A 17,441-nucleotide genomic window follows, 5' to 3' on the forward strand; every position below is an offset into this window, starting at 1 on the left:
ACACGCTAAAGCCATCTGTGTAACTCTTGGCAGGAATAAAATGACAAAACAAGATCTTAGAGAGTATGCATTACCAGGTGTGTGATCAAAAAGCTAAATGCATTCTCATATGATAAAATTGGCCTAGTGCCTTCAGCACCCACAGGGCGGTTGTGTGTGTGCGTGTGTGCAGACGTAGCCGTCAGGGCTGAGTATTTTTAGCATAATTAGGAAATTGGGAGAGGAAAGGCTGGAAGTAGAGGACTTGAACGTTGCTTGGAGTTCTTGTAACTACAAACCCTGGATGTGAACTCTAGGAAACCGAGTGGGATTTCAAGTGTGATGGTAAACATCAAATGCTGATTTGTGGCAGAGGTGCTGGGCCAGGCTCTTCAGGAAAGAATGAATGGGAGACCTTCAAAGAAACATGTTTTTCCTATTTAACAGTGGCCTACGAAGAAGATTGGGACCATCTTAAGATGTTTTTACTGTTTTCTTGAGAATTGAAGGAAGATGGAAGCTGAGGATCTTTTCATGCTTTTTATGGCATTGTAACTTTCAGGGAAGCAGACAAATACAAAGCTTTTCTTTCTACCTAGAATTACTTAGATTAAGTATAATGCAGTTTGAATACTTAAAGAACTTTAAGAGATTTGTTTTATGAAGCAATTTCATGGTCTTGATTAAAATTTTTGCTCTCCTAAATTGCAGTTTTTCATTTGAGAGTAATTCTGTTTTTCCTATTCCTAAGTTTAGCAGGACTGTTTGGTGTTCTAAATGTCGCTAAGCTCAAAACCAGTCCATCTCCAGTGGGTATATATGGTTAGTTTTCAGTAAATTGCTAGTTTGGTTTCCCAGAGGTTTTCTTGCATCCTAGCACTTCAAATAAATTGTAAAGTTTTAAAAAGGAAAGGAGTGGTATGATTTTGTAGGTCTTTTCATTTGGTGAAATAATGAAATGGGACAGTGTATCTGTAGGTTTGTTCTTTTCAGATGTTGGCTAAAAGGTAATTTCATATTAGCTCCTTTAGTAAAGAACTGAGGTGTGACCTACCCCCAGTCCTACCCATCTTTCCTGTGTGTGTGTGGTGTGTGTGTGTGTGTGTGTGTGTGTGTGTGTGTGTGTGGTGGGGGCGGAGTGGTGGGGAGTGTGATAAGTACTTCTTGCATCTTTCTGGCCTCTCCTACAGCCCAGGGTAGCTTCATCAGGAGTTATGGCCTTGTTGGTTCCTGGGATATGGTCCCCAGACAAACCTTTATTGGACCCTCTTTCCTTGAAACTCATGTTATACCAGGAATTCAAAAACACCAATGAAAAAATACAAAAGTATGAACATAAAATACTATAAGCATGTGCGTTCACAAACATTAATCATGCAAAGCCAAATGCTTAATGTGGGAACAGTTTTAAGTGTTCTTTTGGCACACACCACCTGTGCATTCTTGCCAGATATGTTTAACTGAATCGAATTCTGAGGAATAGTCAGCAGATGAAGATTGTGGGGCTTCTACAAATCAGCTGGCCTGAACTCTTAGACAATGTCAACATCCTGAAAGGCAGCAAAGGTGAGGGACTCTTCTAGATTAAAGGAAACTCAAGAGACATAATAACTTAATGCCGTGTGTGATCCTTAATTAGATTTTTTTCAAAATCACCACTTTATCAAGGTGTAATTCCCGTGTCATCAAGTTAATCCTTGTACAGTATATACTTCAGTGGGTTTAGTATATTCAGTGTTGTGTGGTGATCACCACCATCAATTTCACAATGTTTCATCGCACCAAAAGTAAGCTCCAGACCAGTCACTCCCCATCTCCCTCCTCCAACCCCCTGGTAACCACTAATCTACTTTCCATTTCTGTGGATTTGCCTGTTCTAGACATTCCACATAAATAGAGTCATACCATGTGTGGCCTTTTGTGTTTGACTTCTTTCACTGAGCATGTTTTCAAGGTCTATCCGTGTTGTACTATGTATCCATACCTCATTCCTTTTTATTGTCGAATAATATTCCATTGTATACATACACCACATCTTGTTAATCCACTCATTAGTTGATGTACCTTTGGGTTGTTTCTACTATGGGCTCCTATAAATAATGTTGCTAAGCCTTCATACAAGTTTTTGTGTAGACATGTGTTTTCAGTTCTTGGGTGTATACTTAGGAGTACAATTGCTGGATTATATGGTAACTGTGCTTGACTTTTGGAAGACCTGCCAAACTGTTTTCCACAGCGGCTGAACTATTTTACATTCCCACCAGCAGTGTATGAGGGTTCCAGTTTCTCTTCATTGTCATCAACTTGTTGCCTTCCTTTGCTTTTGGTAGACAGCCTGGTGGGTACAGCCGGATACCTTATTGTGGTTCTGATCTGCATTTCCCTAATGACTAATGATGTTGAGCATCTTTTCATGTACTCAATAGTCATTTTTATAACTTCTTTGGAGAAATGTCTTTTCAAATCTTTGCCCATTTGTAAATTAGGCTATTCGTCTTTTTATTGTTGAGTCTTTATATATTCTAGATGATACTGGACCTTTATCACATAGATGATCTGCAAATATTTTCTCCCACTCTGTAGGTTGTCGTTTCACTTTCCTTCTCGTGTCATATCTCAAACCATTGTCTCATCCAGGTTTTGGAAGAGTGGAATTTTATAATCCAAATACAAGAAGGTTTACACTTAAGTTCTCTTCAAAGAGTTTATAGTTTTTGCTCTTACATTTAGGTTCTTGATCCATTTTGAGTATTGCAGTCTTAACAACATTAAATTTTCCAGTTCATGAACTGGAAAGTCTTTTTATTTAAGTCTTTAATTTCTTTCAACAAGGTTTTATAGTTGTCAGTGTACAGTGTAGTTTTAATCTTACATGTTGAGGTTAAATTTATTCCAAAGTATTGTAAATGGAACTGCTTTCTTAATTCATTTTTGCCTAGTTCATTGCTACCGTACAGCAGTGAGTACACTACCAATAGAGATAGTTTTACTTCTTTTCCAATCTCTGGATGGCTTTTATTTCATATTCTTGGCTAATTGTCCTGGCTAGACCTTCCAGTATGATGGCATGGTATATCTTTTTCCATGCCATATAACTTTACTTTCAACCTGAATAGAAGTGGGGAAGCAGACACCTTTGTCTTGTTTCTAATCTTCAGGAAAAAGCATTCAGTCTTTCACCATTAAGTACGATGTTAGCTGTGGGTTTTTCATAGATGTTTTTTAGAAGTTAAGTTCCTTTGTCTTTCTGATTTGTTGAATGTTTTTATCGCGAATTGGGGTTGGATTTTGTCAAATGTGTTTTCTGTGTCTTTTGAAATGATACAGCTTTTGTCCTTTTTTCTTTTGATTTTCATATGTCGAACCAGCCTTGCATTCTTTGGACAAATCCCACTTGGTAATTGAGTCTAATCCTTTTTATATGCTATGGGTTCGATTTTCTATGAGATATATAAAGGATATTTGTGAATTTCCCAGGTTTCCTTCTGTAACTAGTTTCTAATTTCATTCCATTGTGGTCAGAGGACATGCTTTGTTTGACCTCAGTCTTTTTAAATTTGTTGAGACTGGTTTCGTAGCCTGGCGTAGAGTCTGTCCTGGAGAATTCCATGTGCACTTAAAAATGTGTATTCTGCTCTTACTGTGTGTGGAGGCTGCTTTAGATGTCTGTTATTAGAACTAGTTAGTTGCATTGTATTGTTGTTCAGGTATTCTGTGTCTTTGCTGTCCTCTGTCTAGCTGTTCTATTCATTATTGAAAGTGGGATATTGAAATCTCCAGGTATTATTATTGAATGGTGTATTTCTCACTTTCAGTTTTTGCTTCATGTATTTTGGGACTCTTAGGTACATACATATATGTTTGTAATTGTTATATCTTCTTGATGGAATGGCCCTTTTATTGTCATCAAACCTTTTTTTCTCTCTCTCTGGTAACAATTTTTATCTAATCTTAGTATAGACACTCCTGCTCTCTTGGCTACTGTTTGCATGGTTTATCTTTTTCCATGCCATATAACTTTACTTTCAACCTTTTTGCGTTTTTTAATCTAAAATGTGTCTCTTATAAACAGTATGTAGTTGGATCATGTTTTTTTCAATCCATTTACATTTATTGTCATTACTGGTAAAGTAGGATTTATGTCTGCTTTTTTGCTGTTTGATTTATAGATGTCTTATGTCATCTGTGTGCCCTAATTTCTTCATTACTGGCTTTTGTGTTACATAGATATTTTCTAGTATACTACTAATTCCCTTTTTGTTTGTTTTACTGTATATTTTTGAGTTATTTTCTTAGTGGTTGCCCTGAAGTTTACCAATAACATCTTAATTTATAGCAATTTAGTTCAGATTAATACCAATTAAATTTCCGTAGTATACAAAAATTTTATTCCTATGTAGCCCCCATTTCCTTCCTCTTGTGTGCATTTATTGCTTCAAATTATATCTTTAAACATTGTGTGCCTATCAACTTCGATTTATAATTATTGCATTATGGAGTTATCTTTTACATGACGAGAGAAATCCCCTGCTAGTCTTACTGAGAATACCTTTTACATGATGCGTCATTTTCTCCTGATGCTTTCAGGGTTCTCTCTTTGTCTTTTCACAATTTGACTGTCGGTGTCTAGGTCTGGCTCTCTTTGAATTTGTTTTACTTGGAGTCGAACTTCTTGGATGTGCGTATTATTATTATTTTACCAAATTTGAGACATTTTTGGTCATTATTTCTTCAGATATTCTTTCACTCCCTTTGTTTCTCTTCTCCTCGGGCTCCCATTATGTGTTTGATGACACCCCACGGATCTCTGAGGCTCTGTTCAGTTTTCTTTCTGTCTCTCAGTTTGGATAATCTCAATTGACCCACCTTCAAGTCTGCTGATCTTTCTTCTGCCAATTTTTATCTGTTGTTGAGCCCTCTGCTGAATTTTTTAATTTCAATTATTGTATTTTTCCATTCCAGAACTTTTATTTAGTTATTTTTTTATAGTTTCAATCTCTTTATTAGTATTCTCTATTTCATGAGACATTTGTTCTTGTACTTTAGTTCTTTAGACATGGTTTCTTTTTAGTTCTTTACGCCCATCTATAATAGCTGTTTTAAAGTCTGTGTCTGGTAAGTCCAATGCTTGAACTGCTTCAAAAGGTAGGTTCTCTTGACTGCTTCTCTCCCTCCTCTTCTTCCCTCCCCACCCCCCATGTATGGGCCTTGCTTTTCTTTCATGTCTTGTAATTTTTTGTTGAAAACTAGATGTTTTAGATAATGTAATTTGGCCGTTTTGGGAACTCAGACTCTCCCCTCCACCCAAGTTCATTGTTGTCGTTGCTGTTTGTTTGATGACTCTTCTGGATTCAGTCTGTAAAATATGATTTCTTTATTACATGTGGCCACCAAAGTCTGCTTGGTTCACTTAATTGTCAGCTAATGATTGAACAGAAATTTCCTTAAATGCCTAGAACCAATAAGTCTCCCCAGCTTTTGCAGAGTGATCCTTGTAAATGCAAGTCAGATCATGTCACTTCTCTGCTTGGAACCTTCCAGTGACTTCCATCTCACTGAGAGGAAAAGGTCCAGTCCTGCAGTGGCCTATAAGGCCCTACTCATATAGCCCTCTACCTCCCCGTCGCTCCCTCTGTTTAAGCCATACTAGGTTGTGCTTTTGCTGATCCCCAAATAATGCCGAGCAATTCTGACCTCAGGGCCTTTGCACTTGCCAGATGCTCTCCTAGTTCATTCCCTCCTCTCCTCCGGGTCTGTATGTAGTTGTCACCTCAGCTTCCTGTCCATCCCTCCTCCCCTTCCCTGTGTCCTCCATCATCTTTCCCTGCTTCATTTTCTCCATAAATCAAAAATTTTCACTCTGTCATGCTCTATCCTGTCTTTCCTTTGTTTATTTATGGGATATAAGCTCTTTAAAGGTAGAGATTCTTATTTGTTTTGTTCCCTGCTCTCTACAGTGAAGAGAAAACTGCTTGATAATAACTAAATATTTGTTGACTAAATGAGTGGCAATCTTTGGCAGTCTATTCTTATTTAAGAATAAGGCACTGAAATGCTGATTAGAAGCTCCTATTGTATGTGATTGTCTTGTCTACGTGTGTTTTCATGCTGACTCTTCAGCTAATGACTGTTAGAGGATTCCCAGATATCAACATCAGTAAGTATATCTTCAGGGATCTCTCCTTATCTATGAAGAAGAACCCCCCCCCGCCCCCAATTTCTTGTTGGGAATGTTGGGCATTTAGGCTGGCAGGAGTGGAAGCACAGCAACCTGTGCTTGGCTGCTGGGAGCTGAAAAAAGGAGCTGAGGGTCACACAGTTTGATATGTAAACTGCCATTTAATTCTGCTCATTTCAGCCCCACAGCTCAAGTCACCTGTGCCTGGTATCCACTTATGTGGGGCAGCTTTCCTCAGTTTCTCCAGAGTTATCCTCTGATCCCCCAAGGGGCAGTGGGGCTTAAGTATTCATCCGCTCCATCACCTCCCCTCCGTTCAGGCCCATGTTCCCAGATACATGGGCCCTCGAAGTGCTGGGTCTCAGAGACTAAGGGAAGAATCACATCTCCTTTCTGTTTGTTATTTGCCTCTGTGAGCACCCAGCATTTACCATGTTAACTCCCTTACCCACTGTATTTTCTTCTTTCTTCCTTGAAGATTAATGCCTTTTTTATACTGATTTACTGTCATTTTAACTAGGCTTCGGACAGAGATAAAAATGTGTAGTTAGTGTGCCATTATTAACTGCAAGTTCTCTGTAGTTCTTACTGTCGATTTTAATTTTGTACTTAGACGTTTGCATCCAGTGTCCTGTCTCCCCTAACCCTTGAGTACAGGCCCTCCACTGTATGCCTTTTTGTACTCACAGAGCCTCACATAGATTGACTATTGGTTTGATCCGCTGCATAGTGAGACAATGGCGTAAGCAATCGTACATTTTTTTTCACTTGCCTTATTTTTCTTATCATTTTGTTTCAGTGCCTAAACTATTTTTCAAAAATGAAATCAAAATTCAAAATTGAAATCCTGGCAAATTTTTCTCCTTTTTAAATAAATCTTTTAAAGTGTTGAAATCAAATTGCTTCTTTGCTAATCCGATTTTTAGGAATAAGAGAACAAAGCAGCACACTAGAGTACCTTTAAATGACTCATAATTGCTCACGCTAATGCATATAAACTTGGGTATACAATTAGGCAGCTCGTTATGTTGCAAATGCAATTACATGCTTAAATGCATGGACACTCCCTCGGCTCACCCAGCTGTCTCTCTCGTCTTAGGCTGGTGATCAGTTATTACTCAGCCCTCACTGTCAGAATTTGAAAATACTTGCTGTTGCTAGTGGTGCCTTGGAACCAAGAATGGAGGAAAAGTTTGGAAAGGGAATTTTCCTTTGAGTGTATGTATTGCAGAGTTGGTCTTCTTAGTTGGCAAAATCCTACTGGAGATTGCAAGCTATGCAATTAGCAAAATTATCATTAATCATAATGGTGGTTAATGATATTTGCAGTATAGTATATACCTCCATTGTCTCTGATCTGCAATCCTGAAATCCGGAAAGCCCTGAAATTTGGTTATAACTCGTTGATTGCAAAACCTGACCTGACCTGCTTCATTAAAGCTCAAACGTGACATGTAATGATGAGGCTTTTTCTAGTCTTTATTTATCCCAAATCACTGGTGTGAAAACATATGGAGTTTGCTCCAGAGATAGTGTGTTTGATTACGGACCGACCCTCACCCCGACCCCACTGAAGCTTTTATGTAATATATAGTATACATACTGTATTACCTTTCTAAAATGCAAAAAAATCTGGGTTTCAACCCCTTTTGGCCCCAGTAGTTTCTGATAAAGAGTTACGGCTTATAGTAAAAGTGACAGATTTCTGGTTAGATGTAGTTTAAAATTTTAATAAGGGATAAAATCTCCATGCCTCTTAACAGTGCGAGTTGCTATTACTACTTCTTTTTGCTATTCGTAATTGTTCTTATCATTGCTCTAGTTTCAGAACTGATATTTATATCTACTTTTAGAATGTCCTGAAAACAGTTCTATAACAAATTACTTAGATCATTTACATGGTTGCTAGGTGGTAAAATATTTTATATTCAAATTCTTTGTTACTTGTCAGTAAGTGTAGTTCTTATCTGTTCAATGATATTATAACATAATGTTTAAATTGAGTCTCCAGGATTGTGGTAATAGAAGATCATGTAAAACTGACAATTCTTCTAACCAGGCATCTTCTGTATAATTGAGTAAAATGTACATTAATTTTATATAGCATTAAATTCTAACTATTTAGTATCACAATTACGTTTTACTGAGTATAAAATCATAATCTCTTAATGTTTTTCAAGATAGCGTTTTCTCCTTCAACACTGTCTTGATCTCTTGTCTCAGCAGATAAAGGGCTCCCTAGAACCATTTTAAGATTTCTCTTCTGTGGCATTAATCACAATATATTGTTCTTGATTGTTTTCCAAACTTTGTTTTACTTATATTTGAAAGCCAGCACTTACCTTTTAGTAAACGGTCAGTTAACCTGTTGAGTGAATGAATGAATGAAGTTGAGGAAATTAAGAATCTAGTCCTTCCACACACGTATTGCTGTGTGTGAAACAACTCTTTTCCTATTGGATTTCATTCTACTGCCTAATTTTATAGGGTATACTGTGCCTGGAACATACTAACTGGGGAAGTCAATACATGTGTGATAAATGACAACCTACCTCCTTATATTTCATGAGTTTAGTTTTATTGTCTGAACTTAACAGAATATGCTTAAGTCCTCCTTCCATGTGACATTATTCCCTCCTATTATCATCATTCTCTTTCCAGTTATCATTCAAATATGTGTCCCACTGCACATTGTATGCTGCAGTGCATTTTGAAATTTTTTTTAAAGAATATTCTAAAAAATCAACTGCATATACTTAGATATATTATATACTTCCACATGTTCTGATGTAATTATATATCAGTTAAAGTTTCCCATGCATAAACCCATTTTGTTCCAAAGTTATTTATTGTTTGTTGACACAGTTCTACCAAATGGACTAGTGGAGAATTTTCTTTTAAAAAAAAAGAGAGGTTTCTTAGTTGCCAAAATTTTTTAAAGTGTTTCTTAAATTATTAGTTAAAAACTCCAGATAATAATTTCAAATTTAATTGTTCTGTTATCAATTATTTTCTTTCATATTAATAGTAGGAAAATAATAAAATTCTAATTTTAGCATTATAAGTAAATGTAAAAAATGGTGGCATTTATACTGAATTAGTACAGTTTGGTTTTTTGTCTCCAATAATATTAATAATACTTTGTTGTTATTTTAATCACCTTTGGTCGGTGGAAACCATCCATCTAGTAATCCTCAATCTTTTATTTCTGCCTTAACACAGCTTCAGCATATGGCACAGTAGTTTTTCAAAAGTAGAATTGGGAGTGGGGGTACCCTTCTCTGTCAACTCCCTAAGAATTTTAATATTCATCCTCTTTCCTCCCCATGCTTAGTCATTTTTGTCCATTACCAGAATATATGAGAATTTTGAGTTTTGCAATTAAGCACATACAAGTAACATTTTAAAGGCCGACTGTAATTGTAGAGTAGATAATCCTGTGCACGTGGCATGTGTCTTCATGTATTTTTTAATTAGTTCATCTACTCGAAGGGGTTAGAGCAAGCAGATACGTGGCGACATTTGAGGCAAGGCCTTTCCACCACATGTTAATAAAGATTCTTTCCTATTTTGGAGGACCAAGTATTTCCTTCGAGATTGGTTGGCAATAAAGTTGCTAAGGGACCCACAGTACCCCTTTATAGCAGTTTGATGAATCAGTTTCCAGTTCTCTACTGTTACTGACCTGTGACGTTAGGAAATTTTTATAAATAAAAAGTGGAATGTCATTAACGGATAATAGAAGTTTAAAATAGAACAGTTGTCACCAATTTTCTGAAACAATCAAAACTCTTAAGGTGCATAAAATATAGATAAACAAGCAATAATCGGTTTTGACTAAAGTATGTAATACAGCACTATAAGGACTATACAGAAAACCTAGAAACTTTTGATGAAGTAGTAATAGCATACCAGTGGTTAAAAAGGATGTTTTCTTCAAGTTGTAAAGCCTGAAATTTAGGAAGTAAATTAATACATTTTCAAGGATTAGTTGAAGGTTTAACATATTTTATGAAAGAAGACAGCAAGGAATTGTTATACATTAATTAGTTAATATTGTGGTCATTTTAGGTATATCAGAGGGCAGTGCGTGTGGTTAAGCCCTCCATACTGGGAAGCTAGCCGCTGTTTTTGCAGCTTAATGGTAGACCTCGGAGGAAAGTTCTACTGTAGATAAAATGTGAGGTGAATGCAAGTTAAATCAGTAATTTCAACTTTGTTATGATTGTTCTGATGTTTTTTTTCTCTCTCTCTCTCTCTGAAAAAGAACTACGGAAACGTGGTTAATAAAGTCAACCCATTAGATTTAATTTTGTTTTTGATGGAAATATTTCCTCCTGTAAAATTTAATGGCCATGAATTTGATGGCAGAGATTATTTACCATAACCAGACCTGTCCCTGAGAGGCAATTTAAAACATTTCCATTACAACCTAGGTAACTAATCAAGAGGAATGTTGTTGGGACATTATAAAAAAGGACTACGTGAAAGTAAATTTAGATCTGCTCTGATATTTTGATGTTTCTACCCCTCCCTCCTCCCCCTAAGAAAAGTCAGTAAACACAGTGTAATGTTTTTATTGTCTTTGAAGCCCATGTTTCTGACTGATTTCAGTTTTAAAGATGATACTACTTTATCATGAGGTCCTTTGGTAGCCCCCTTGCATAAGCAAAGTAGGTCTGCCTTTTCCAAAAAGTATTCTTAATATCCAGTAGTTTTATAGTGAGGTATTTTGAGTGTTTTTATCAGAATAAGGACGGTTAGACAATTTTAAAAAATACTTTTGCCAAACAGGATCCTTTAAGTCTTAGTACCTTATGCACAAGAAATTCATGAATGGATTCATATGTGTTGTATGTTTGAGTAGATTTATTTATGAAATATTTATTGGACACCTGCTAGTTGACAGGCAATGTTCTAGGTACTGGAAATTCAGCATTTAAAACAGATGAAGTACCTACCCTCCCAAGAGGACAGTATCTTGGATCTTATATTCTAGAAAAGTGATAACAGTCAGTGTACTTTCTTCCTATGTAAAAGAGAAGATTGCAGTTGTAGGTCGGACACCAATACATGGTAGAGCTTAGCATTGAATGATTTATGACTGATGGGAGGCAGATACCCCTGTAGTTGCAAGTGCCTAACCTCTCGTTCTCAGAAGGTGCCCCATGATTTTCCTAGCTTGCTCACGTGATCATTCCAACCCGAAGTTCTTTCAAATGTACTTACTCAGTGTCGCAACCTGCCCTTTTCTCCAGCCCTCCCGTCTTCCTCATGACAGTCTCAATGCATCGCTTTAAACAACGGTGTGTGCTGTGTGTGCTCACGCACACGCACACGTCTCTCTGCTCCAGCTGGATTCTAAATTCCAGGAAGACTGCGGTCAGGGACGTGGCTTTAGCACAGTGCTTTATGTGTAGTCGCATTTAATATCGATATTTGTTAACTTCAACTACTGTCCTAAAATTGCTTAAAATCTTAGCAATTTCTTTTAAAAGTGTTCTACCTTGAATTTTTAGAAAATCACTTGCATTTCTTGAAGGTTTGTCTTTTAGGTTAGGGTTAAACCACTTAGTGTGTAAAACCTTTCCTTCTGTTTTCAAAAATTGTACAGATTACGCTAATATGAGAAACTTCTGATAGGACTCCAGCTATGCTCGTTAAGAGTTGTTTTTCATCTTCATGAGCCCCACAGCCTGTGGTGGTATGGGTGGGGTCACCCTTTCTAATCAGGCAAAATAATATAACTAAATTAGTATGGCTGTATCTAACATCTACTTTTTATTTTGATTGAAGAGGGACGAGGGGCCATTTTTCTTTGTTGTAACTCTTCCTCCCACCTTCTTTCTCCAAAAAGTGTAAGCTAGATTTAATAATTTCCATTATGGTTTCTGTTGTTTTTGTGTGTGTTATTTTTCCTGTATAATTGGTTACTATCAAAATTCACAGGCAGGTAGTCAGTGGAAGTTCCATTTTGTCAGAGCCCAGTGGTCTCGCTTCTGAAAGCCTCCACTTTGGAGAGGTTTTCAGTAGGATCGGTCTCCCACTGAGTGAGCAGTGTTTCCTCTGGGGTAAGCATGGACCTCAGTGGGTGAGGCCTCTGCTTCGAAAGAGCTGTGCCAAGAGCAAAACAGTAAAAAGCAATCAGTGTTTTATGGAAGTTATTGGATTACAAACTGATGCATTCGTGTATTATTTGTTGGTTATAAATTATGTTCAGTCCTTTGTTCCTCAACCTTTCATTTGGGACTAACTCATGGATCCTGGCGACCCTTTTTAGATTAAATCTGAAGAATTTTTATATAGAATTTTAATTTTTAATGAATTAAGTGAAGTGGACCATAGAGGAGCGAATGTAATTATCAAGTAATTAGTTGAAAACCCTTAAAAAAATACAATTCTCCTTTCAGACTTCTGTTTGTCATGAGTGGCAAACGTAAAAACTCTGATATACCAAGTATCCTTTTTTAGATTCTAGTATTGCTTTGAATAAGAGAGGTGATAGATAAATGGGTGTGTTATTGTAAGTACCTGAATTATTTGTATTTTCATAGTTCTAATGTAAGACTAGTCATTGATATCTTTGTATCCCAGACTAAGTGAGATTGTTCCCTTTCAAGCCTAAATTCTTCCTATTGTTTATTCTCTTCCATTAAATACTTGTTGATTATGCATATTGTCATTATTTTCACTACTTTTGATAGAATGAAGGATTTAAAAATTATGTTTAAGGAGATCTGATCTAAACTAACTCTTAGTTGACCTGGTCAGAACATGCCTGTGCTAACCTTTCCATGGACTCCCGCAGGTTTTGGGTCCTGCACCCAGGTGGTGCTCCTTCTTAGACAACTTGACAGAAGAATTGGAAGAGAATCCGGAAAGCACAGTTTACGATGATTACAAATTTGTCACCAAGAAGGACCTTGAAAATTTAGGTAAAAAGTATTATGATGAAACGATTATAAGATTATTTTATTTCTACTTGTTTTTTTAATTTTGTACGTTTTAGAACTGGTATTTATCTTCTAAATTTATCTTCTAAATACCACTGTTTATCTGATTTTTCCAAATCTTCTCTTTCTGCCAAATCAGATATTAAACATAATATATATTGTCAAGTTTGTAATCTCTGCTTAGAGAAAGATTCAGATAAATTCAACTTACTGAAGCTTTTTTGTATCTTAAATGAGGGCTAATTTTTTTTTAGCATATTACCTGTGGTAGAAAAAAATGTGTCGAGAAAGAAGTGATTTGTTTTTTCAAGTACTATTTGAATATAATAATGTTTTGAAAAATCTCAGAGATTACAAGTAAATGATTTCTGGCTGCCTTTTAGGTTTGCTTATAGAAAGACCTGGTCCAAAACCTAACGGCTTGGCCAACTTGTTTATGCCTTGGTTTCCTCGTCTATAAAACGGCAGTATAATGACACCCACACATAGGGTTGCTTGGAGAATGAATCTGATAATGCCTGGAAAGTACTCAGCATGGTGTCTAAACATAAGTGAATGTTAACTATTATTTTAAGAGATTTGTGGCAAATGAGTTGGAGAAATGCTAGGTTAAGCCAAGTTAAACCAGTTTCTTTGCTTACAGACTTCTTAGAGCCTTACTGTCTTCATGCGCTGTAAGTCTCCAGAAAGGGGAGGAAACGTTTCCCAAACTTACTGCTCACAGAGACTTCTTCCTCAGAAGACCTCTTGGGACTGGTGCTCTGTAGAGCCGACTGTGCTGCTGCTGTCAGATTCTCTGTTTAGAATTGTTTCAATCTGAAAAGCTTTCTGCGGGTTTTTATTTCTGACCTAACTTAGAATGGGAATAATACTGTGACATAAATGTTTTAAACACTTACTAGAGGAAACAAAAATGATAAAAACACACATGCAGGGACCTAAATGCAGATTGTTGTACATCGGTACATTTTATTAAGGTTCGGCCCTCATTTTTTTTTCCTTTTTTTGATTCCACTGTGAAAGTCCAGACCCTGTAGTTTTACTAACCTAGCGAATTCTAGGGAAGTATTTTTCTGACCAAGTCTTATAATTACTTTATGAGATTCTTCTAACTTTGCCTTCTGATGTTATCCTGTAATGTATACTATTTTGTATATCTGTGTGGTTTTGCCTAGTAACCTGATTTTCAGGTCTAGAGGGATGTTTACTTTTAAAATTTGGAAATCGGGATAAAGTTTTCCTTGGAAACATAGTCATTTAGTATCATGCTAACTAAAGCTGCTGTTTATGTGGGTATATCACACGTGGTCTTATTTTGAAGATTATTCTCCTAACCTTTCTCTCTGTAGATACTCGCAATGAATAAATAATTTCTGTGACATAAGCAGAGCACCCTTATTTGATTGCCAGCACCACTAATTCTAAATGTAATGTACTAAGACTAGGAAACCCTCTGAAAGACATTGTTCCAAGTAGGGCTGAAGCAGTGAACTTTTTGTTCATCGTGATGAAGTGTGTGCATAGAATATACATGTTAATGGGCATATGTATGGTTATATATGTTGGTGTAAATTTGTCAGCTGTTCTTTCTTGGGGAAAAAAACATTCCCTTTCTACATTATTGTTGTGACAGTGTCCTTTGTTTTTGGAAATTATGGGCGATGACAGTGATCTTGCCATCACCACTACCACTACTTCCTACTTGGCAGCGTAAAAGATGGCAACTTCGTGTGGACCCCAATTATTGTTTTTTAAATTGAACTGGTTTGTGGAATCTGAAAATCTGAGAACCCCTAGTATAAGGAGCCGTTCTTTACCAGCCTGTCATGGTTCATAAAGCCTTTTTCATCATTTTTATGCTTACTGTTACATTAAAAATAAGTAAGGATGATATGGCTGCAGTGGCTTAAAATGTTCTCCATACTTATTGAAGAAGATTAGTAATTCTAATCCTTAAATTTTTGCTCAAAAGTGAAATCTTATTATAATTAAATCATTGTCCAAGAAAAACTGTTAAATTTTAATCAAGATTTCATAAGAACCTGTCCTCTTCTGATTAACTTTCCCCAGGTCTCACACATCTCATTGGATCACCTTTTCTCCGGGCATACATGCATGGATTTTTCATGGATATAAGACTCTATCACAAGGTAAGTACAAAAATGCAGCTGTTTAGATGATTAATGAGCAAGCTATAGCCATTTCTTCTCTACTGACTTGCATCTTCATGTCTAATCTTGGACATAGTAGTCATGGTATATAAGAAACGTGCTGCTAAATATAGTTCTTTTTTTTTCCACTTTGAAAAGGTGAAATTGATGGTAAATCCATTTGCTTATGAAGAATATAGGAAAGATAAGATCCGACAGAAGATAGAAGAAACACGTGCACAGAGAGTCCAATTAAAGGTAAACATTGTACTCACTATTGAATTTACTGGAGAAAAGTCCTTAATTTTCGTTTTGTGTTATCATTCCAAAGAAATTTGCCATCCATTTCTGAGTTTTCCTATCCTTAGTTTCCATCTTTTCCTAATATTTAGGGTATTGGTTATTTGTCCCGAGGGTGGGCGCCCTACAGTTTCATCGTTGTGGACTCGGTGGTGATGGTGTTGTGGGAACTGATGCCAGGTGGGCATGGTCAGCCCTCCCGAGAACATCTGACAGTGTTTTCAAATGGGCATCCTATTCTGGGGTGTTGGGACTTTGCTAATCCCCATTTCTTGCTGATACTTGGCTGTGTCTTAGGTCAGCTACTTGGATTATGGGAAATAGGCATTAGACTATGTCAGGGTCCAGACAGCAATCAGACCATCCTCGTTATATTAATCGGGAAAATGTAATGTAAAGAATTATGCACCAGGTGGTAGAGAACTGAAAAGGCAAAAACACTAAGGTATCGATAAGAGAGGCAGTGGCTGCAGGAAGATTTACTTATGGAGCTAACACTCCAGGGCTGGAGAGCAGACCTCTAGGGGGTGCTGTGCTGGTGCTGAGGTCCCCGAGGTACAACAAGGCTGCTCCTGGGAGTTTCAGAAAGCCACAAACTAGAATTCCCCCCACTCTGCTGGGACCACTTGGTACTGCCAAGGTGAAGACGTGTTGGTGTGTGATGCCAACCCAACAACAAGCACACAGAGAAGAGCAAGTCCTGTCTCCCTCTCCTGCCTTCTAGTCTCTCGTAACCTTTCTGGATTGAGGTTAACCCTCAAATGCTGCAGTTAGTTCTAACTGAACATTGTACACACACACACACACACACACACACACACACACACACCCTCCCTCAAATGCTGCAGTTAGTTCTAACTGAACATTGTACACACACACACACACACACACACACTCACACTCTTTCAGTACAAAAGGCTAGTGACTGGTTTTTCCTTTTTCCAGACTGTTTATGAAGTTTTTAAGAGTGATGAATGTGTGTGCACGGCCAAGGGGACACTGGCATGTGAAGTACTTTTGCCCTGGCTCTTTGCTTTAACCTTTAAAGCTCAAATGCGGATATTGTAATACAGCTTTTTTTTTTTCCTTTACTAGAAATTGCCAAAAGTTAACAAAGAGCTGGCACTTAAATTAATTGAGGAGGAAGAAGAGAAGCAAAAATCTACATGGAAAAAGAAAGTAAAGGTAAGATTTTATAATGCAGAGAAAATATTAATAAATTGTTTCTACATTTTTTTGATGGTAACCTAAAGCTTTTTTATTTTTTGGTTTTTACTTTAAAAATACATTTAGTTTTTTCCTGCTTATAAGATAGTATATGCTCAATATGGGAAGCTTGTAAAATAGAAAAGAATATAAGGGAGTCACCCATATAATTCTACCCAGAGAAAGACAACATTAATATTTTAGTTGGTGCTCGCTTCGGCAGCACATATACTAATATTTTACTTAATTTCTTTCCTGTCTTATTTCTCTTAAAATTATGAACTATAATAGCAAGATACTATTGTATATACAAAATATCCTGGTTCTATAAAATAACACAAGCGGCTTCCCATTTTATTAAAAATTCTTGGTAAATGTCTTTGACAGCTGCATATTCCATCTTGTGGATATATTATAGTTAATCCTTTTATTATTAAATATTTAGATTGTTTGTTGTTTTTCTTTGTGCTAGCTAGATTTGTTTATAATTCCAGAAGTGACCGATTTTCATTTAGATGTGGCGCCATTGGGAGTATGCTCGCTTCCACGAAATCACTGCTTATCTCCCTTTACTAATGTGAAGACCAAGATGAGTCGTAAAATAAGTAAAGGTTAATGCTTCATGTAGCTGATATTGTCGCCACAGAGGTGGCTTGTCTCATTTTCCCAGCTACA

General features: G+C 36.7%; 1 protein-coding gene across 1 annotated transcript in view; it reads left to right on the forward strand.

Annotated features, from left to right (window-relative positions):
- The window catches only part of NOL10 (nucleolar protein 10), a 79,416-nt gene that overhangs the window by 45,243 nt on the left and 16,732 nt on the right, over positions 1-17,441 (forward strand). The window contains exons 14-17 of the mRNA XM_019749090.3: positions 12,966-13,092; positions 15,181-15,260; positions 15,420-15,518; positions 16,656-16,745. Of these exons, the coding sequence (XP_019604649.1) occupies positions 12,966-13,092; positions 15,181-15,260; positions 15,420-15,518; positions 16,656-16,745 (396 nt within the window). The remainder of the gene's footprint in view (positions 1-12,965; positions 13,093-15,180; positions 15,261-15,419; positions 15,519-16,655; positions 16,746-17,441) is intronic.

The sequence above is a fragment of the Rhinolophus sinicus genome, chromosome 2 (assembly GCF_057876585.1).
Source record: "Rhinolophus sinicus isolate RSI-liver-muscle chromosome 2, RSI-T2T, whole genome shotgun sequence".
NCBI lineage: Eukaryota > Metazoa > Chordata > Mammalia > Chiroptera > Rhinolophidae > Rhinolophus > Rhinolophus sinicus.